Source organism: Ischnura elegans, chromosome X (genome assembly GCF_921293095.1).
Source record: "Ischnura elegans chromosome X, ioIscEleg1.1, whole genome shotgun sequence".
NCBI classification, from domain to species: Eukaryota; Metazoa; Arthropoda; class Insecta; order Odonata; family Coenagrionidae; genus Ischnura; species Ischnura elegans.
In genome coordinates, this window is record NC_060259.1 from 118,512,094 (window position 1) to 118,536,243 (window position 24,150).

At 38.2% G+C, this 24,150-nt stretch overlaps 1 protein-coding gene and 2 long non-coding RNA genes across 17 annotated transcripts in view; 2 read left to right on the top strand and 1 right to left on the bottom strand.

Moving 5' to 3' along the window:
• Positions 1-24,150, bottom strand: part of LOC124170548 (Golgi reassembly-stacking protein 1-like) — an 89,390-nt gene that overhangs the window by 40,466 nt on the left and 24,774 nt on the right. For 14 of the 15 annotated variants that reach the window (XR_006867490.1, XR_006867489.1, XR_006867497.1 and 11 more), the window contains one exon: positions 16,882-17,008. The exons of the other annotated variant lie outside the window; for it this stretch is intronic. Coding sequence is in view for 3 of the 14 variants with exons in the window: in XM_046549346.1 (XP_046405302.1) it covers positions 16,882-17,008 (127 nt within the window). In the remaining 11 variants the exon portion in view is untranslated. The remainder of the gene's footprint in view (positions 1-16,881; positions 17,009-24,150) is intronic. 15 annotated transcript variants of the gene reach the window in all.
• LOC124170555 lies at positions 5,198-7,146 on the top strand. The gene is made up of 4 exons (XR_006867508.1): positions 5,198-5,830; positions 6,043-6,223; positions 6,476-6,812; positions 7,098-7,146. It is a non-coding gene; the product is annotated as an uncharacterized LOC124170555 (long non-coding RNA).
• Positions 7,144-7,906, top strand: LOC124170552. Its single transcript, XR_006867505.1, has 2 exons — positions 7,144-7,612; positions 7,854-7,906. It is a non-coding gene; the product is annotated as an uncharacterized LOC124170552 (long non-coding RNA).

Genomic DNA, 24,150 nt, shown 5'->3' on the forward strand with positions numbered 1-24,150 from the left:
GGAACGACTTTGTAGCAGTTTATATCGTGACGGCATGGAGGCTTTAACGTTACGATCCTAGGCGGATCTAGGGAGGGTAACGGGTGCACATACCCCCCAGACACTTAAAAAATATGCAAAATTTTGAATATAGTCACATTATCATTGCGCTCGTTTTGTATCATGAGTTATCCTTGTGCCCCCCCAGAACAAAATCCTGGATACGGCTTTGGTTGTGCTCCCCACTCCCCAGAAAGAAATCCTGGATCCGCCCCTGGTTAAAATTTAGGTAAATTGTAATCAATCACACAAAAATTTTGTAAGTTGATCAAGCTCTAACTTCAACGGAGCCGAACCCAGGGGGAAAGCAGGCGATCTCGCGGACACGGCAGAAGTGCACCCGGCAATTGATTGGTACGCACGCTTCACCTGCTGCCTAAAATGGCAATAGTTTTTCACTTAAACACAAAATTAAATAAGCTAAATTACTATTCAGGTATTTTTGACGTTGTTTTTTCGTTGCATAGCTATAAATATTAGGTTGCAACCTCAGGTATCCATAATTTTTTCCGACGAAAATTATGCAACCCGATTGACGTCGAGAATTTTGCATTCGACTGTAAGACTGTTTTCTTCAGGAGTTAGGGAAAAAAAACCTTATCTTAGATAGGTGCAAATGGGTAAATTATAATTCACTCGGTTTGAAATATATAAAGACATAATAAATACCTGATGAAACATGTTATTTTAACTTTCACCATTTTAACGCAAAACTGGCAAGGCCCAGGTCGACGCATGCGAAGATCGTGTAATGCTGTGTTGCCATAAGCGGAAATCTTCTCTCGTTTTCAGGCCGCAAGGCGCGAGAATTAGTAACGTCGCGCTGAAAGCTCGCTGTCTCCCGGTTCAAACGCAAGGAGCGTAGTGTCCACAGCGCATAGCAGGTTGTCCAGGTTAGCGGTCTTCCAATCACAGGTTTGAGGGTGTTGAATAAACGTTCAAATTTTTCGAAACAAATGCCATCTAGATTTAGTTTCGAAAGTGGTCGCCGCAGTCAGTGGGAAGCCTAATTGGGTAGAAGGGGGACTATCCAGTGACCGAGGGAGGGGAAACCAAGCCAGTCGAGGAAAGTAAACAAGCTGATGAGAAGTGGTGTCATATTTCAGGAGGGGAGGAGAGAAAAGGCCTGCGCTGGGAAAAGATGTTTTTTTTTCTTCAGGCAACATTCGTTCCCACGCTTTTCTGACCCATGCGACGATGCTCGCTACAATGAATAGAAGTGCGCTCGCCACGAACGAAGTTGAAAATTTCTGGGAAGGTATTATTATCAAGATTGAGATATTTTTAAGGTTTTAGGACGAAATTCACGGCTTTTTCCAGGTTTTTTCACAGTAGACGAAATTCTCGGCTAATTCACGGTTTTAAGGTTTTCACGGTTGAGTGGGAACCCTGCACTTCATGAATATTCCTTGTTAGGGGCTCCTTTCGACGAGAGGCCGGCCGCCAATTACATTCCTTATTTTTCTCCGTGGTTTGAACGTTATCAGTATTTACCTATTCTCGTAAATAGCCACTTTCCTTATAATTTGATCCTACAATGGGTAGAATGATAGGTACATTTATAGAGACATTTACAAAGTGAAATAAGTTACTTGATAAAATCCCACGGTAACCCTGATTTAAGAGTGTACTTACCTTGAGGATATCCCATTGACAATATAGATAATGTATTTGACTCCATTCTGTGGATCGACCACCACTTATTCCTTTTATTTTTGTCCTATCGAACACATGCAAAAAACTTCTTCGGCAAGTAAATAGAGGCACTAGACGACGGAGCACTTTATACGGTTTTATGGGATACACGATTTATATGGTTTTCACACGTTTTTCTATTGAAGGTCCACGCTGCAATACACTTTCCACATTACGCAAATAATGTAGGTGTGTCACATAGATCACAATCTGCGATCAACCTATTTTAATTTAATCTTTCCAAACAATCCTCAAACAATCCAAAGCTCCCCCAACAATCGCCTTTATTTATTTCAACAACGCCTTGGCAACCCAACCCTATCCCAGGTTTGACGCTAAAACAGCAATTATATTCGCCAAATTTGCTTTTGAGTGCCTACATATACAGTTTTTCTATCCACTTCCTCCGTCTGTCATCAGTGGGTACCGTGCCGTGATGTAACGCGCGCACGCTCCATCACGTGTTGTCAAAGAGTCGATGAAGATTATTTTTAAAGACTCATATCTCACCTATAAAACATTATTCATCCGCGGAATTTTCGGCAAGTACATTTGAGGCAAGGATCTTATTATTTTAGTACTTTTAAAAAAGTTTGCATGTTCCCCATTGGTTTATATTTGAAGTTGAAATAATTTGTTGCACAATTAAAAATGTACGAAAAAATGTCCGAAAAAATGTACCGTGTAACCACCTAGCCGTGGATCTTGTCCATGTGAATGTACAAGAATCTGTTCAGCAAACCATTCAGAAAAATGTACAGAATCTTGTACATTCTAATGTACCGTGTAACCAGGCCTTAAGAGTGGTAGAGATATGTGCAATAAATTTCTCTTTTATCATGTCTATATGGAACTTACTTTCTGAACATACATCGCCGGGGCGCAGCTAGGAATTAAGGCTGGTGGGGGGGAGGGGTTTAGGTGTAACTTATACCGGGGTGTGTGGGGGTATGGAATACCCACCAGGATAAGCTTTAGGTGAGAGAATAATAAATTGCAGAATTTCAAGAGAAATGGTTCAAAATGGTGAGTTTTACGGCTTTCTGAGGGATATTATATTTTATTGATCCTTATACTATGTATTCTATTAGTAACATAGAATATCTTGTTTATATATAGTAATATATTTCCCTTGGGCTACATCCTTGCTGCCGTGGAAAGGCTTGCGTGTTTCTATAACCTCTAGAGCTGCACTGGTGGGATTAATTCTAAATTTTTCCCAGTAGAGCCAGCCATACCAGACAGGTCGAAGGGTAGGAGCCAGACAAATAGTCCACGAGATGGTGTCACGTGAAAAACACTGTTGGAATGGAAGTGGGAAACCCTACCAACTATCTCTTCCCTGAAAAAAGGAGTACAACCAATTGAGCATTGGTGACTCTGAAGGGGAGTTGGAAGCACTGAAGGGGAATATGAGGAGAGAATATCAGGAACTAGTGGACATTAGTGTAAGGGAGATTGAAAGTATGAAGACTGTTAAGGAAAGAAGGGATAATATTAAAATGGGAATAGTTAAAGCGGCTGAGAAGTCAATTGGTTATGTTGACAGTAGAAGATAAAGAAGCCGTGGATAACGGAGAACATGGTAAAAGAAATGCAGGAGAGGAGGAAGTGGAAGAACATGGACACAGAACAGGGCAAAAGAATGTATAGGGAACTAAATAATCGATTACGACGTGAAACTAAGAGGGCAAGGGAGGCTTGGTGGGAAAGATAGCGTGAGGAAATGGAAAAGTTTCAGAAGGAAGGAGAGGAAGGCGTGTTATATGGCAAAGTTAAGTCGTTATCGGGTGGCAAAAGAGGGCAAACCATGCTTAAAATTCAGACACTTTACTGATTAGAATCAGAGGTTCCACGGATCAAGTCCCAGTGACGGATGACTTGATGCTGCACACACATACTTTAAACATTTTTCTGATCTTAAAACTTCGCAATGCCTATCACAAGGTCCATGGGATGCTGCATGGCTATTGATTCTTACGCGCTTACTTATTTGTTGAAATTGGACTACTATATTGCATAACCAATTGGGCAGTTGACTGAGGAGTGAATTTTGACTAGCATTTCCGCGTCGTCCAACCCAGCTTCAAGGCCCCTAACATTAGCTGCATGTGCAATGTGTCACGGCCTACGCTTCTTCTACCCTTCAAGGGAAAACTCCTATAGAGTTCCTCACAGCAGAATGAAAGCACTTTTTTGTGCCACCTACGAGAAATCAGTTGCCTGTTTTCAGTTCCGTATTGAAATGCTTTGCTTTGTATTCTACGCCCAATAATAGTTTCCCGAGGATTGTATTGAAATCAATTTTACTTACAGTTTAGAAATGGTATTTAAGAGGCAATAAGAGAAGACAACAGACTGACTGACTAGTGGAATAAATGGAAACTCCTTAACAAACTCATTGTAAATGACGAATTATGATGTAGTATTTCATCAATAATAATAATTATTATTAGTTTCACAGAGGACACATTACGTCATGATTAGAGGTCCGTGAAAGCAATTTAATTTTTTGCTAAAATTCTTTTTAAAACCACATAATTTAGGTGTTATAGAAAATCTTGACGGTGTTATTATAATGCTACAATTTTCCCATGTTTATAGGCATTTTATTATTTTGTGATACACATTTCATGTATACTTATTCTTTTATTATTCATTTTATGTAACATTCAGCACAATTTCGATTGTACAAAATTTCTGATAAAACTAAATGAAGGAAATGGTTCAAGTTGTATTGGTTCAATGTAGTCTTGGCGAATACAATCGGCAAATGACAAATCCCCACCTTGTGCATATATGTATGCTTTGTGAGCCATTTCAGAATGTTTGGATTGTCAAGTTCATTCTACACTAAATAAAGCCCTTAAAAATTCTTCTGTAGTGGCAACAACAAGCTCCTCCTTTGCTTTCTTTGACTGAGTGACTGTGTGTTCAAATGATAGCCGTTGTTTTGCGGGTCCCCTTTCTTTCGCACGTTTATGTGTATCACTACTGATGAGCTTTAACAAAGTGTCAAATCTTTCAAATTAAAATATTTTATCCACTTTGCACAGTAATACTCTGTCTTTCACATAAAATCCTTCTCAGCTGAATTCACTTGCCCTGGTATGAACAGTATCACTAGCTTTTGACATTTTAAAATTCCTATCCTTCGTTCGAAATTTAAAGCTGGAACTACGATAAAAAAAACAGTCCAACCGCAAAGCATAACCTGTCACGATGGTGTTTTCAAACTGAGTGCTGGGTGGCTATGGTATAACCATAGTACTGTATAACTGATAACTTGGCCGAAATGTTTCATGTCGTGGGTTCCCTTTCGGTACCCCTCCCAGGTGTTGAGGGAAGGTAGGACAGCAGCCAGATATGTACAACAAAATCGCATAGATTTGCCAATCAGGCAAGAAAGGCAGTGAAAGAATCACACATAACAAAACATAATCGGATTCAAAGAAACTTGAAAAATTATTTCCCATTTATTGATCCTGAAACATCTAGATTGACTTATTGATTGATTGAATTATTTCAATGTTCTATACAGGGTAGTTATTATCAACAACTATTTACGCAAATTTATCGACATAATAAGAAAATAATGCATGTTGTTCAACATTGTCGCCCCAATGCTTCATAAAAATTCTGAAGTTGACCGTAACATTGCATATATTAAGAATTACCGATTTTCCTCAAATGCAAAGATATAGAATAAGTTCTTCTGTTAGGTTTTGGGTAAATAGGTGGAAATAAATACTAATAAAATATACAGAATAAGATTCTATCACATAATGTCTGCATACAAACTCATTAAAATTGAAATTAATTTTGCGTTACCTAATCACACATTAATTATGGCATACTTTTTGATTTTACACTGTAAGAGTCACTTGAAAACAGCATGAGTCGCCAAAAGGCACGTGTTTCACATGAGCAGAGGGAAATTTTGATTCAATACATGCGGGAGCACCCAGGCTCGGCACGCAACCGCATCAAAGGCAGCAATGCTGCCAGCACAGTGCAATGCCTGTGGGCCAATTTAAGTGACCAATTAAATGCCTGCCCAACTGGAGCAACGAGATCAGCAGTTTAGTGGGCGAAGGTATTTGTAATTTATATTTCTCATTCATGAAGGCCTAGAGTTAGTCACTGCTTAAAGCAGTAATAAAAAAAAATTGCCAATGCTTTCAATCTAAATCAGTTAAAAGTTTCAAGAACCAGAGCATTTTATGCCTTCCTAAGCATTCCAAATAATCTCAATGCAGAATTCTAATCTATTATAAAGCTAATATTTGAATTATTTATTTTTGTTAGACATGGCAAGACTGGCATCTAGATACAAAAAAAGGCATTCAAAATAAGGACCCATGCCAGTGGAACTGGTGGAGGTGGCCGCCTTAAAATCACCCCCCTCACTGAGTTAGAGCAACAAGTGCTAAGCTTGGTGGGGGAAAAGGCAGCGGATGGGGAGGATGGCCTTGCAGACCCTTTGATAGTAAGTTTAAATTGTTGTTGAATGACCAATGACTTAAATGGCCAATTTGTGGCTGTGACCACTCTTTAAAAAGATTCGTGGTTTTATGATAAACTTAATGAATAAAAATTTAAAGAGTAAAAGCTTAATTTGATATTTTAGTCAATAGGCTATAAAAACACATTAGCCTTCAAAATTCATGAATGATTGAGGGATGGCAGATGTACTGCATTTCATGGTTTTATGTCTAACAATTTTTTAAACTTTTTTCAGCACCGCATAAGCCAAGAATCACATCCCATACCTGCATCTGATTCGCCTTCTCCTCCTTCATCACCAGATAAAAACCCCATTCATTGCTTGACATCATATTCCCCTACAACAGAAATTACATCCCACCAATAGCCATTTCAAATCCCACTAAATTTTGAACTAATACAAAATCGCATATAAGCCACAGAAAATGCGATTACAAAGCCATCTCCAATGCCATCCACCTCACAAACATTCCCCACAGAAGAAAATCATTACCCTCCAGTCCTCCCTCCCTCAAATCCTGTATGTGACACAGTACCAAGGACCAGAAAAAGGAAGCGACCATCTCCACCAAGTAAGAAATAATATGTAACTACAGATATGGTAGTTATATGGAGGACTAAAAATATCCCTAAATGCTCAGCTGCTATTGCGATAGAACTATTTTCATGTTGCCTTACATATTCCTGAACAACCGTCAGTCAATGTTATTATTCTAATATTACTAGTACATAATCCAAGCACAAACCTTGATTGAGATTATAGAAAATAAATGACGTTGCAATAATTTATTAAGCTACTAGGACGTAATTATAAAATGAAACGCTTCAGAGTCATATAAAACAAGTCTAACTATTAGTTTTTCAGATGATGATTCCGATTGCACGTTGGCTCTGGTAGCAAAAGAGAGGACTCAGCACAGTGAGGCAAAGGCCATTGCGTTAAGTAGTTTGGCCGAGAGCATGAAAGAGACAATTGCATCCATTAAGATGGCCTGCCAAGCAATAAAGGGTGCTCGCGATGAGTACGGGGATTTAATTCAATATTGAATGTAATGTATCCAATTTTATGAAAAATTAAATTAAATCCCTCCTGCACATTTTGTTCCCAAAAATCACTTCTTTCAAGGTAAAACATTGTGCTGGTAACAGGGTTGAATGCAGTATATCTGGGGTGTAAAAATATCATCATGGGAGAGGTTGAGGGGGCAGTGAAACAATTAACTGAGGCCTTGGTGTGGGAGGTTGAACATGAAATCTATAGGCCACCATGTTTCCAGTCCTAGTGGGAAGGTGGAAAGGGACCATCTTTCTTCACTTGTGCAGGGACAGATACTTCTCTATAAACAAATAAAGTGAAGCCCATATTAAGCCGGTAAGTAATATCGAAGTACGCATCATTCATTATAAATTGCTCCTAGCTTCGGCCTCTAAAGAAGTGCACTGCTCCTCTAAGGGGCCCTCAACCTTAATTGATGAGGATAACTGAGTCAGCAGTAAAGAATCTACCCACAAATAAGTTAAATTAATATAGAAAATTGTTTAAAGTGTACCATAGCATTGAAATTTATATTCAACTTTTAATCATGCAAGACTAAATTACTGATTTTTTTCAGAACTCTGGCTCAACCCTAAATTGCTGTCACTACCAGCTGATTTTCGACAGCAGCCTTGGCCAAAAAAAAGGAGCGCAGAGTACCTACCTCATTAAAGAAAATTGATTTGAGTAAATTAATAAACATAATTGCATCAGAAATTTAAAAAAATTTCAGTCAATTTTGGCAACCATACTACCTTTGATTCAGGGGACACAGATGATCCCCTGGTGGCAACAGGTAGATAAGGTCGCAACTCGTTTATTAAATTCATAGTTAATTCCTCAGATATCCTGTATAGCCCCATAAAGGTTTCATTTGGCATTTTGAAAGGTACTGATGTGGACCTCAAATTTTTTAATCGTCTTCTATTCCTCATTATTTCTCCTCTTCTCATTAAATTTCTTCTCCTCCTTAACCAAATCAAGGCGATATCATCATCCATAATTAGCTCCAGAGGATAATGAAGGATGGTACAAAGATTTTAATTAGCTTTGAATGTATCATTCATTACTTTCAGCCTTATCATAAGTTTACAATGAACAGTTGTCTAAGAAAATTATCAATATGCTTGTCATGTTAGAATACCATGTATTATAATTCCTAATTGAGTATCAATTTGTTAGCTAAGCATAAAAAATACTTTCAATAAAATCATCAACTATATTAAATTATGTCACCCAAGCAATATTCTTAATTTCCCACTCACAATTAGTGCTACAACACCTTTGTTTTTTCCTTGTGCTAATTCTAAGGTCATCTACTATTCAAGACAAAGCTCAGAATTATGTGTTATATGAACCTAGTGCATTGATTTCACTTTTAACAAATAAAGTATCCAATAAAAACCTGTGATAACAATCATACTGAGAAATGCTTTCTTTTTCATTATTTAAAAGTGTGGTACCTACTTAACACTTTCGCTGCGGCGGACGCACTGGTGCGTCCTACGCAAACTGTTGTGCTGAGCGGAGGACGCACCCGTGCGTCCTGCTCCGACCCGTTTTCAAATGGCCATAGAATCAGCCGAGAACGTCTTGGCCGCTCCAAATTACCTCTCGCTGCTCTATTACATTTCGTACTATTCAGTGTTGGCCGTCGTTTCTAGGAATTACCTCTCATTTTTCAGCTAACTACTTTTTCATTTTTTCCATTTTTTCGTAATTTTTATGATATTTTACTTTTTTCTGAACTTAATCGTCTCGGAAGCGGAGATAAATTGGTATCATATGCATTCAAAACTCTTCTAAATATTATTTATGTCATATAAAGTGTTATATTTAGTTTATTCAAATATGTGGAAATGTGTAGATATATCTGAAGATAGCAAAAATATGTGAGCACATTGGTTTCGACAATTGTCATGGTTGCTGCATTTGAACATAATAGATACTACGTTTAGCGACGATAAATCCCTTGAAAAAATAATACGCGTAGTTGACCCAGGTTCGAAGCCAGAATTTTCCATAATAATAAAGTATGTACCTTTATCGTGCATAACGCGGAAAAAGTTAGCTCTAAGAAGTTATTACCATAAGGCATATCGAGGGGCATTAGGTAATCCCCCTCAATAATAATGAATTATAATCCATTGCACTCTTCTTTTATTCTTCCATATGGCCTATTGATTATATAAACATGCCGTAATGTTGCCGAATTTTGTTTAAATATAATGTTGCTGAACATTCAATCACTTGTTCCACAAAACCCAGAGTCAAAATATGCTAGACAAGTGTCTCGTTATATTATGGTTCAATTGCAAAGGGTTATATACTTTGTTAAACTGACTGATAGGAATATATTTACCTCTCTGCGTATACATTACACACGGAACTGAAATAGACCTCCATTTCAAGATAAAATATTTGACACAGGATCCATTAGTATTGACCTTGAGAATGAAATTCAATGCCGATGTGACGGAAATTTAATACCGGGAATTCCAAGACGATCACAATAATGTGTGAAATAAAAGGGTAATATTTCGTCTCATTTCATGCGGATATCATTTCGTATGGCCTATAAAAACAGTGTCGTCGAGGCATTCCTTTCACTCTCATCACTCCACGCCCTCTGGCTACAATATCATTGCTAGTATGACGCTGCCACAAGAAGGTACTAGGTGCTCGGAGCCTTCGGAATAGATTGATATGCTCGATTTTCGGAGATATCTATCCTCTGAAGCATCATCGGAGGTGTCACCTGTTACCTGACCACTCTGTGACCTGACTATCTTGATTTTTTCCCATCACATTAGGTAGCTAAGGAGTCAGTGGCATCAACATCTGGTTCAGCGGGAACGTGATGAAAAAAAGAGATGAATAACCTAAGAGAAATTTGAAGAAAAAGACTAATTTAGAGTTGATGGATATCCTTATGCGGTTTGATGAGGAGATGGATAGCAAGGAAGATAATGCACTCCAGAAAGGAATTCCAAAGGAGTCTTCCGAAGTGAGTCAGGAAGAAAACGCCCATGAACCTTCATCAAAACTTTTCCGAAAGCACTCAAATAACTTCGATTTATGGTACTAAGCTGAACTCCAAGTAACAGATATCCCTTTTTCTGGCACCTCAGGACTAAAATAAAACGTTCCCAGCGAGAATCCTTACTACTATTTAGTACTCATTGCTAGGGACATGCATAAGGTGGGGTTATTTTATAGCCAAAAGTAGTGTTATTTTTCTACAAAAGCGATGTTATTTTGCCCTGAAATCGGTGTTATTTTAACGGCAAAATAATTTATGCTGATTGAGAGCCATCCTTCCTGTGGCCCACACATTGCCCTAAATTTAGGATATTATTGACCGGGAATAATTTAAGCAATAATATACATGGAGCATTGACTGAATTCACCTATTTTACATATTTATCCTTCGCGTATACATGTATCTAGCTTATATAGAGAGAAGTTACTTTTAAATGCTTGTAATTTCAAATGAAATATTGCTATTGTGATCAAGTTCTCATCTTTTACATTTGTTCTCTTATCTGTTAACACAGTGATATAGCAGGAAAGAAATCTTTCTCAGTCCATGTTTGCCGAAAGGATCCAAATTGCTTAAAGGCACTTAGATGCGAACGATGTCTCAGACATTTGAGCTCCTGGATTGCTTTAATTACATCCACTGAACCCCGGGAATTTTGCTTTTGTAGTAATTTCTGTAATTCTCCCAACCCCAGCATCAACTTCTCTGTCTCCATTGATTCAAGGCCATGAATTTTTTGTTTTTAAGGCAGGGTTCATGTCTGTAGACGGAACTTCTTGGGGATCAAAAACTAGATCTTTTCAAATACCTGTTTTTTTGCTTAGGTCTTCTACCATAAGAGAACTAAGTTTGGGTGATGCCTATTTAGCCATCTGCATAGGTATTGACTTTACAGCAGCTGCGTTAGAGGTTTTCATGTTTCGCAGATGTAATAAGTGGTTTTATCTAAAAAAAAAAGTACTCTTATGAATATTCTCGAGGCTCATTTTTAACTTTTAACTCTTTCAAAATGGTGGAGTTCTCTCCTTAGCATGAATGCAGGACTGCGCTCCATGAGACTCTTCGGTCCCCTCTGTATGGAGCATTTATGCTGGACATCTGTTAAGAAAGGTCTTGCAGATAATAAAACACTCTCAACACCAACCTTTTCTGATCCTTCCTAGTGGGCATTTTGCATTATCTTGGACTCTGAGGGTAGTTGGTCTCTCTCCTTTCGTGGTTTATAACCCTACCAGTGGCATTGGTTCACTGTCAACTCATGCTTTGTTTATGTGAATTTATATCTAAATCTATATAGATGATTGTTGATTGCACGTAAATTGCAGTCTTCCAATTGAATTCCTTGATTTATTCTGAGAATATTAAAATTTTGAATGAAGCTCTACTGTCAGCATTAATGAATTTACTGCAGTAACAATTTCCATGTTGATTTTATACTGAAAGCGAGATATAAGTTAACATTTATGGTAGAATTTCGTTTAAAAATTGTAAACGCTGCCAAAAGACAAAGAATTCAGTTCTTAGTTTATATTTTTTGAGAAAGAACCATATATTTATTTCGCAATCTAACTGAATGAACAATTGCATGACTGCGGTCCCTTGCAACAAAGAGGGGTAATAAGAGACAAGGGTCTAGGTAAATGCTTGCGGATTTCGGCAGTTTTTGCACAGATTTTGCCAGTCCATGGTGTTGGCCTGTGTTGGGTCCCGAAACTAAGACTTTGCGAACCCACGAATGTCATAAAAGGAGGAGACCAAGGAAACGTATTTTCGGCATTAGGCCTGCGTAGGAAAATCTCAGACGAAGATTTTCGTCTCCCGGGTCAAGAAACATCCTGCCGTACATTTCCGTCATTAGCAGCGAAAGGGTTAACTCTTTATAGAATATGAGCATTTGGATAGTTTGTTGGAAATAGTAATCTTGATTTAAACTCGCGCCAAGTTCTTTTTGCACAGTGTGTTTCAGCTGTTTCTATTTTATTTGTGTGCTTCTTTTGTTTGTCTGTATAAGTTCCCACTTCCGGTTTTTCTAATGAAGATTTCACACCTATACAGCCATGTGTTAATTAATTAATTATCCTACCCAATCCTAACATAGTTTGAATCCTCCAGTAATTTTATTAAGTCAACCATCAGATTCCCATGGCATTTTGGCTACTTTTTAGACATCGTGAATACGGTTTAGACATCCTCTGGACAAACAAGTCGCCTTATTTCCTCGAGTGTGTTTCTTTGTGGAAATCATGAATTTTCTCCAATTCATGGGCGATTTTCACCAACTCAGACGCGATTTTCATTTTTTTTCCTTCTGCTCTGCATGAAATTGTTTTTCGAGGCGTATATTTAAGCCGTAATTTTTTCACGGCATTGGCCGCTCACCGACGCGACTAATTTCCGCGGGCCGCCGTTCCCTCTACAGCGCCGTGAAATCCAGAGATTCGTCTTGTCAGAAAGTGGCCTGAATTTTACGGCGCTGAGCCGGGAACGGCAGCTGGCGATAAGTCGTTTCGGCTGAAAGCTGCCACAATGTAGCTCCGTGTGTATTTCACGGAATAGAAAGCGCACAGCCATTTTTTGCCGCTTTCAGACTTTTGCTTTGCTCCGGCCGTCGTCAACGGCACGGCACTGTGCTTTCAAATAACCATTGATCTCAATGCATGTCTTCAAGCGAGTAGAATCGCGCAGTTGACGCATGGCGTTGTTGACAGTCAGCAAGGCAAGGTTCAATCCGGCCCGGCAGTGCGCCGTTTATGGCGTGAAATACACTCAGTGCTACCTTAAGACAACTTCCAAATGCGAGGACTTTTCGCCGGCCGCTGTTCACGGCACGGTTCCGTGAAATTCAGGCCACTTTCGAACAAGACATCTCTCTCACTTTCAAACGAGACATCTCACGGCACTGTGCCGTGAACGGCGGCCTATGGAAATTCGTCGCGTCAGAAAGCGGCCAATGCAGTGAAAAAATTACGGCTTAAATGTACGCCTCGAAAAACAATTTCGTGGGAGAAGCATGAGCAGAAGAAAAATATGGTGAAAATCGCGTCTGAGTTAGTGAAAATCGCCCATGAATTGGAGAAAATCGCAATTACCACGAAATTCGCGCATTCGCGGGAAAACTGCGGAAATCGCATTTTTCGCGGGAAAACCCCGGAATTTGCGTTAAAATTCGCGTTATCGCATTTGCGACTTTTGCATGTCCCTACTCATTGCCAATGACGTTTTTTTGAGTTGTAACAGAAACGAAAATGAATGCTGAAAATGTAGTTCGAAATAATACTTCTCCAAATGTTAGAATAGCGTCATGGAATAAGTCTTGAGTCCAAGATAATTGGAAATTTTTTGGACTTCAATTTCCGAAATGGGAAATATTTCTCTTATAGTAGATTATAATATAATTGGAAAAAATCTGAAATATATAATCTCCCTGTTTTTTCCAAATGCATATATCGAGATAGCTTCTGCACATATTGCGCACTATGCACTTAGAAATGTGGTTGAAGGCGAACACTTACCCAGTTATCCATTTTACAAAATACGACCCTTGCATGATACATTCTATGCAAGTATGAGTGAAGTGTGCTACGCGGAAAGGGCTGTGAGTCTAGACGAATCCGTGGTTCTATGTAGTTGACGTTATCCACGGTTACTATTAAAACAATTCATTCCTAACAAACATCACAAATACAAAATAAAATTATACGTGATCACTAATCAATGCGGTTTGGTTTTGGATTGCTTGATACATTTTGGCACCGAGAGTAAAGAAGTGGAGGGAGCAGGGAACGCTGAGAAAGTGACTCACAAATTCTTGGCAAATTTTAAAAATAAGGGGTACACTGTGTACATGGATAACTTTTACGACAGCGTGAACCTTTCCCAATGTCTGCAAAAACATACTGTACAGATAGAGCATACTGTAGAGTCATTCTGCTAATGAAGAAATAAATAACCCTGATATTTTATTGAAAAATTAGAGAAGGGTGAATGTGTGGCTCGCTACAATATAATGGGAGGGGTGCGTTTTGAAATGGAGGGATAAAAGAGATGTGAAGATGATTTCGTCCGAGTATGGACACGATTTTGCGAGCAGGCAGGGAAGGGTTTCAACTAAGCCCAGTATGGTGGACGCCTACAATAAACATATTGGAGGCAAAGACAAGACCGATCAGTTGTTGTCATATTGTCTTTGCATAACAAAAAACTCTCCATTGGTACCTTAAGTTGAGAATATACTTTATTCAGATAATAATTATTCATTCTTTCATTCTATACCAAAGATTTAGTGGGAAACGTAAAAAATTGTTAGAATACCGTGATGAACTAATAAAATCATTGCCAAATGTCTATCCTGAGGCAATACCTTCAATGAGTTCCCCTGAACATATTCACTCGCCACATAATTTGGAAATGAAAAGAAAGGGAAGAAAAAAGTGCAGTGAAAAATGTGCCAAAAATAGAGTGAGTGTATAGAGTGAGATCCTGATTGCCCGTAAAAAAAACGACTTTATGCTTTGGGATATTTTCGTAAGTCTAAAATATATCACTGACTTGGTGATGGTTTTCCGGGTTTACACCGCGTTACACAGGGTTTACACCCCGGAAAACCATCACCAATCAAGTAACCACGAAAGCCTCCGAAATAATATCACTGACTTAAATAGCACTCTTCATTCTAGTGTTTTTTTCAGTTTGATTCTTGAAAGTTATCCCAAAACATTGAGTAAATTATGAGTTTGTAATTATTTTACGAGAAAAATATTATTTCATTAAAAATAAAAAAATATTTCATTAAAAATAAAATTTTATCATTTTCGAATGCTCCAAATTTTTAAATATATCTATTTGTTTGCAAAATAAGTCGAAATACATGAACGTTAGAAAAGAATTAAGGGAGATAAAATTTTGTCGTGGAGCGGGTTGCATAACTCATGTGACACGGGTTGCATAGCTTTGCCAATGCTGTGAGCGGAGGACACACCCGTGCGTCCTTCAAATTATTTGTTTAAAACAATCATAGGATCATTATTATCATTTTTTACGGTATCCATAGAGACATATCTACTTAGTTATGCACAAAAACCACTGCCGCTCACGGTGATATTTTTCATCAAAATGGCCAGCAGTGAAAGTGTTAAGCAACTTGATCTTTCATTAATACCTCTTAATTTCTAATTTAAAAAAAGATCTTTAATTAAGTGCGGGATAGGTACTCTCATTCATAGCACTCCACCGGAGTTCATATAAAGCCTTTACAATTCCTACGAGAGACGTTAATTTATCTCACAACTACGTCCCTTTATAGTTCTATTAAGGAATGATAACTTACCATGCTCATGGGAAAGAATCAGTAGCACTAAAACAGTAGTACTTATGATATGGCAACGGTCATGAAGAAGCATAAAAATCAGGAAATTGCTACACGATGAAAACCATAATTCATATTCAACACGTTATAACAAGAAAGTACCAATGATGCATGTGATGTTTGGCTCCAAAATATTATGAATCAATGCACAATATGTAAACGTATTTATCTCATGCTATCCACACATAAGTACAATGCATTTAGAGAACTAGGTATTCCATAAATTATCAAGTTCAAAGAGAACCACCACCTACTACAGTTCAAAACAAGCACACTCATTTATCTCTACAGCTGTAAGTTGTTTCCATGCTGGCGAGCTATAGTCTAGGTATAAAAAACAACCCTCAATAAAGTTACCATTTTCTCGATATTACTACAGAGATTTTCCTCCTTTCCAACATTGCTACATCAATCACCTACAGCAGAAAACACAGCCATATAACATGCATCGGACAGATGAACACAACCCATGATAATCACGAAATCAACACGAACCTTGACACAACCCTAAATCAGTCAGTGGGAGTTCATGAGTTTTGCCCAACTCCACAAATTTAGGGGCAGTAAAATCCGCTACATAAATATTGTTCTAATGAGACTGAGATTCGTGTTGGCGAATATTTAATAACGATTCTTCACAGAAAATAACACAGGTGATAGCTTATGAAACAACCTCATGAAACTTCGGTTTTTGGAATTATGATATTATTAAATTATACAACCATACATGTATCATTATACCTATTTTGCCTTCTTAAATATATGAAATAAGACCGTGATCACCATCATACGTACGTCAGCTACTGAACTGTAAGGTTCTAAATACGTCAGCTGCTATCCTTGTAAATAGAGTATAAACAAGACTCGAAATAATTGTCGAGGCCTACGTCGCCTCGATATTTATTCTGCCTAGGGTGGCCTCAAAACAGCGACAATAAGCTTTGTGGAATTGCAACTTACGGAAACGTAGAGGCTTGAACGTCGCCCCCTCGACATTGTCGAGGATACGACAAAATCGAGGCCTTCATGAATAAGGCTCGGGGCAGGGATTATAGATTTAGTAACAACTTAAATTTCTTAATGACGTTTCTTTAACTATAGATTGGATTGGCTCCTACACTGGGACAAACGATTTGCTTCGTAAAAGCCAGACCTCTGTGATAAGGCTGTTAGCAAGAGTGCTGAATATTCACTTACCTCCCCTCTCCTCCCCACCCCGAGTTGGGCGTGATTGTCACCTCACAGCAAGCGTCCTCCTGAGTATTGTACACGTACAGCTTCAACGCACGCCCCTCGTGGGCCTCAATCAGCGAGAACAAGTCCTCTGCAACAAAGACAAACACATGTAACACAATCAGCAACAGACGCAACCACTTTCCTAAGTATCTTGAGAAATAAGGCCATTTTATGATATTTATACTGAGTCAATCTGTTACAACACATGTTTAATCCAGTGATTTATTCCAATTCTAAAGGCCGTTTTACAAGGAGCACGTAATTGTGCAATCTTACGTACACACCGAGGCATAATCAATATTTCGTCGTGTATAGAGGAGTATTGCTAGAATAAATGTGAGGATGCGTGGATGCGAGACGGCAAAATAACCTCTGTTCTAATCCCGAGCATGCATTCTTGCAATTTCAACAAACATTTTCAGTGCTAACCTGCAAAAATGAAGTGCCCCATGTGATATGACCTTTAAGAGAAAATGCCATCTCTTAACTTGAATATCTCACTTTCAGAAAGCTTTTTGAACAGGCATCTACGATTTTTGTGCTCAGAGAGGTCAAAATAAGGGCTGTTGACTGATTGCAAAACAAAATACCTCTCGACATAAAACAGAGGGGCTTGAGCGACCAGCCCAAACCGCCCCTGGTGATTACCACTGACTAGGTCAGCAGTAATCACCACGTCAGCCGATATGCAACGAACAAATGCTGACTAGGTCAGCTGATCAGCAATTGCCTTGGGCCCAGAGCTTAGGGGCCCCCACAATGCGCTTGTCTATCGTGAAGCCTATGTGAAAGATGTAGTAAAAAATACAGTAAAACCTCACATTAACGAACTCCCGCTGAACGAAGAACTCCGTTCAACGAACAAATGCTATTGGTCCGGCCAATTGTCTATGTAAACACGGTACACCCATGTCTCGTATAGCGCAAGGGATGCGTTCCTTGGGATCTTTGCGCTATACAAATTTGCGTTATATGAGAGCGTTTTAACACTGGGAAGATAGGGATGCATTCCTGGTAGCATAGGTCTTGGGCATTGAATTTCCTCTAAAACATCTATATTCCCATAAAAAGCCTTAGAAAACATTATTTATATAAATGTTTATAGTTTAAACACCTTTAAAGATAGTATGCTTGCATTCAAAGACTTTTATTCACGTTAAAAAAAAATTCTTACGTGCTTTCGAAATTCCCTCTTGTCGTGTGGGTGGGCCAACATCTGCTATCTCAGGGGATCATAATGCGTTGCCGACAGTTGACGATATTTCAAACCAGTGTAAAAACAACTATCGTGTCACCCAGGCCCTTTTGTTGCTCATTGAAATGACAGGAAAATGCTTCTTTGAATGCCATTTCATAGCCAGCGGAGTTAATGAATGATAAATCATTTTAATTTGAAGTCCTCCAAGTCATTAGCAGCTACGTGAAACAGTCTTTAAATGCCTCGAAACCTGACCCAGGTTTTCATTCCCTGAAAATGAATGAACGAGAATGCATTCTTTTCCAAAAGAATATCGTCTCATCAACACTAAAAACTAGTCGAGGGGAAAGGAGCCACTTTCAATCACAGCTTGGAGCTCATCAGAAAATGTTGTGGTGACTGCGCTATCAACACTTGCAGATTCACCTGATATCGCCGCACTGAAAATACCTGCTTACCGTTTAAATTCTGGAACCAACCGGAGCTTTCACTGAATGTCTCGGAGCGATTACCACCCTCGTCTTTTTGTACTGATTCACTATGAACTTTCCGTATGTGTAGACCGCTTGGTTGAAGCTGGTGCGGCTGAGGTCACTGATGTTTTAACTTCGTCTTTATTAAGAATAAGGCATCGTGCGTTCAAACTTCCAAGCAATATCGCTTTGACGCTCTCCATTTTCAAAGCAATTGACTTCTTCTAGGTTTAAGGTGTTTCTTGATAAATTCTTGATTTTTCTACACGCATTCCTATTTTTTGCCATATTCTTTTGGTTTTTACTCTGTATGGCTCTATCTAAATCACCTTCTACCTTTGAACTGTATTCCTGAGACGCAGAAGGCCTACGACTGCGGGGAGGGAGCGAAGCCATTGTGTTTGAGGCTCTATAGCGGACCCTTTTATGTGTTGATGCTATTGATTCATATGCAACTCGGCCACCGCTCCATTTCTCCCCCGTGAATACTGATGACCTTGAAGGCTATAGCGTAGACCCTCCACCTGGAAGTCAATCGCCCGATATCCTATGACGGCAAAAATACATCTCAAACTGTATTGCTTAAAAAGAAACTCATTTCCACCAGCCTCACGCTTGATTAATGATCTAAATTATTTATTACCATTCTGTTAAGGAGACGAGATAAATTACTTCGGTAGGCCGGCTATCTGGACCCAATGACGAGTAATACTTTTGGCCATTGCACAGCAATGGATTTCGATTAATATATAAACAAAAAAGAAGATTTGAGGCGAGCAATAATGTTAATATGCGTAAAAGATTGCAATTTTGTGTGCACTTAGCGCAAGTTCACATTTTATCATGAGAGCGTTTAAGATTTTGATTAGGCTACACTGCATTGCAATGTTTCCCTGAAGAACGAATTTGCGCTATATCAAAATTGCGCTATACGAGACATGGGTGTAGTGAAAAACCCCAATGAATGAACTCCTCTTCTACGAAACCAATTTTTGAAAACCGATTAACCCGGCGGTAGTCGCGCCCATTTTCCGAACATAAATGGTCGCGTGGGGTGTCTTTGACACCCCAAAAGATTTTCTTCAATTTCTGTCGAACAGTATATATTATTTAAAAATTTCACATCGCTACGCATCCTTTGTTTATTTAGAAATGGATACACTATATATTTCAAACCATAAATTCAACTTTTATTTTTTTAAGAAAATGTTTTTGAATACCCTATTTTCCAGTAGGCAGTCCCAGTTCCTCCGGAAAAAAATTGCCATTTTTTTGTTTCAGCCAAAGAGCACAGTTGAAATATTGAGTTATAAATACGTGGCATATACTTTTATAAACATCTATCACTGTATCTCATCATATTTTCAGCTTTGACCTCTATTTGCCTTACGTAAATACTAATAAATGTACTAAATTAATCTACTTATCGATATTGCATCGATTTCCCAAAATGTATTCTTGAGGAAAAATTTACGATGATATTACGGTCACTTATAACTATTGAAATGCTCCTTTTACAAATTATGTATATACAGCATTGGAAAGGTAAACTAACAAATATGTAGTCCTCAACAGAAGTTCACTTTCATGCTATTGAAAAGTTTTATTGAATCTAAAGAATATAGAAAATAAATCATGTAAACTATTTATTTGCTTCTAATCACTTTTCAAAATTTTCAGGAAATGTGTACCACGCATTAGTTTCTAACAAAGTTCACAGTATATTTTTGTTTGTATATCAGTTGGAAAAAAAAACACATCTTCCAACTTTTTTCTTTATTTCTCCTCATCCTTTTCTCAGGCTCATTTTACGCATACTTCCCTATTTTTTCGAGTCTCTAGAGATCGTGTTCAATATCGATCTAATTTTACTGTATGGAAAAGTTAACGATCGAGTTATCTCACGAAGAAAACTTTTTTGCAATTCCTTTTATGAATTGGAATACCTAGGTATAACAAATGCACTGATATCAGCAGTGTTTGGCAAATGAAAGAAAATGGCCATGGACCCTCTCCCGATGTTCTTGTTCGTATGATAGGTGCTGCCTATTTTGTCTAATGTGGCTAGACCTCCTTCAGTGCAGTTATAAAAGGTCAATATTTCCGGTATTCTTTTACTATCTGTTCGTCTTGGATTCATTGATAGAAATAGCTGAGAATTGTTGGCGAAAGAATTACATTCTTTGACCATTTTACGACGCAGGAAACTAGTGCTTTTTTCTTCCTAAACCTAAATAAGCTGCTATTTTCTTCTTTCTCTTACATATACGACATTCAACTGCTAAATCTCTTTTATTTTTTGCGCACTGTTCACGCAACCATCAAATTATTGCTTGGAATTTCATCTGCTTGCGGAATATTATTGAACCAGTAGTTCAAATTATATTCCTCCCGTTTCTGTTTACAAAAGAAAACATTCGCTTTAACTCCTCTTTTGGACTGTTATCTACAAAAACTGGACACTCTGGTTGCCATCCTGAGTAGGTACATCTTCAAATACAATCAAATTTGCCAATGCAAAAATGTTGATGCTACTTTTTGCGGAGTTGGAAGGTAAATATTGCCCATATGAACATCTTCTTTGAGAAGGAATCAATTGCTCATCAGCTTTTTCTCATGGCCCATTTCTAAAATGTTGCCGTGATTTGCGAGCAAATATCTCAAATACATCTCCACTTGGTGCTAATTTACCGCTTTTCATTTCTCTACTCTAGCAGTCACGTTTCCGAAACGAAAAGATAAAGGGGAAAAGAGAAATATGTTATGGCTCATGGAGGAATAACATATTTCCACTCCTAATCCATCGTGGTTCCAAAACAATAAATCATTCAGTTACTCAGCTTTATTTACCCTGATTAGCAGTAAAATTCTATTCAGGAATTTTTAGTTTTTCCTGTCTGTTTCACTGTCTCTTTTACGAGAATAATTTTCAGTGACTTTCTCTACCTGAATATTAGTGCAATTTACAATTTTCTCTGCCATTCTATCAATGAACATCATACGAAAACAAACCATTCGTGTTTTGAATCAAATTTTTTTTTGCTAACATGTCCACACCTCTCAGTAACACTGCTACAATTTTATGTTCTTACGCTTGGTCTTGATCCCTGCGTATTGCATGTTGCAACTCCATACTTTACAACGTACATAAGCTCCCTTCCCTTTTACAAAAGTTCATCATCTCTGCACTGTTGTTCAGTGTAAGTGTCATGCGCAGCTATACGACACCCATCTTATTTTTCATCAGAATCAATCTTCCTCCCTCAAAGATTCATTCAAAAGACAAAGACTCTTTCTTTTACTCTAGAGGTAGCTGACATGTAGTATGAATTGAAAACGATGAATGTAAGTGTTATAGGGCCAACCTTCAATGGTAAATTCACAGAGACATGTAAATAATGATTTTTTTGAATAACTACAGCACTAACGTAATTGAACGAAGTCTTAAAAAAATCACTTCTAAAAAATCGCATTTTCTACAACAGTTGACGTCAGAAACAAATAATTCCTCCTCCTAATTTTCAATCAAAAGTCAAAATATATTAGCTTTTTCCTTTTTTCAGAAAGACTGCATGAATCCATAGTGTACTGAATGAACGTGCTGTAAGTATCACATGATCGATTTTTCGTGGCTCACTTCGAGAAAAATCACTGTAACATTATTAGAAATTACTTTCTATTTCTTTACATAAATTGAGGCAATAAATATACCAATACATAAATATTTATTTATGTAAACATAAAAAGACAACATTCATGGCCAGTTTCAGAAAAAGTAGCTATAATATCTGATGAGAATGGATGAAAAACATTCAAGGCGACTATAAATACTAAGCAGTAAACCGTAGCGAGAACGGTCGCGTGGGGTGTCTGGCGCACCCCACTCTGCAGAGCTTTGACAAAAGTAACTTTTCTTAAAAACTTGCATTGATTTTATAATAATCTTTTACATTTATCCTCAAAAAGCTTAAAAAATCAGCTAGACGAGGTTACAGATCATTGCAGTAACAATTGCAAGAAAAAATGGCGCTTATATAAGGCTGGGGTGTCCGGGACACCCCACGCGACCACTGCCGGGTTAAAAAGCACGCAAAGTGATTGAATAATACGCACTTAGGCTTCCTAATTGTGGTCTCTGGCCCGCAATTTGCATTGCAGCTGAAGAAATCAGCACTGTTTCGAAGTGTGCGAAGGTAGAATGAAGATAACTCAAGCAGACTTGCTTCAATTTCCATGCCCCCAGGATGATGCAACGTGCGTATCATACCCGGGGAACAAACTCCCGATCAACGAAATGGCAAAATTTCGGTCCCTTGACTTTCGTTAAAGAGAGGTTTCACTGTACTCAGATTACTAGAACCAAATTTATTTTGCAATCATAACATTCTACGCACTCATTTCTTGTTTTATTTATAACATACTCAGGGTATCAATATCATATAAAAATAAATTAAATAAAGTGTTAAGAAGATAGAAGAGACCCTGATGCTTTTCTGAAACGACTACTCACAACGGTTACGTAGGTATTTTTAGCGATGAGTCGGTTCCGCTACATGGCTCTCGGTACTGCCCCTTCTTGGTTCAAATTTCTACCGCATCAAATACAGTAAAACTTTGATTTTACGCAGTTGGAGGGACTGAAATATGGGCACTGTGTAAAATCAAAGTGTGTAAAATCAAGAGTTGGTATTGAGTTGGAGTATAGTTTCCAGGATAACACTTGCTCATTATTTTTAGAACGCTTAGTAATACACTTTAGTACAGTTCTGATTTAGGCCAGAAACAGAACCAGAAAGTCTCACACGTGAGGTTTCATAGTAAAGGAGCATGAAATCCTTTTCAATCGCGTCACATGTTTCCCCGATTCAATTACTCATTTGGAGGCAAGAAAATGAAGCCTAATAATCTTATTTACTCACAAGCAACACCACAGATGACATGTTACCTTAAGAGAAACAATGTTGCATTCCTGAACAATGTTTCCCATTGTTGAATTGCTAACATTTCTGGCACTAAGATTACTTCTGTTACCCAGGAGAAATTTTGGAATGGTGATACTAGATGCTCGCAGAGAAGCTAATTTTCGAAAATAATCTCACTAAAAGCAGTTTTCAGGAAATCCATTTAACCACATCCGGTGTTTAGATCACTTTTTTTTAAAAAGTGATCTAAACACCGGAAAAAAGCATTTTCCCATGAAATTTTAGCACCAGTAGATAGGATCTACCGGGTATAGCTTCTCTGTCGGCATTCTTCCGCAGATTCAGCGCCGGGACCTTCGACTCACAAGCTGTGTGACTCATCTTCACGTAATATTTTGCTTCCCCATATCTGAAAACAACACCGGACTCTTTTTGTAATTCGATTTAATGGTGCTAAGCCATTCCTCAGTTAAAGGGACTGCCTTAACACTCACGTCTTGAGTTTGACTTCTCTGGGTTACTTCAATGATTACATGACGATTGACGACGCGAGTTATTCTCCGAGGGATTAACTCCCGTTCCGTTAAAAATAAACGCTTGCCACCTGGCGGGGTGTAAGTTTCAACCATCTTTCATT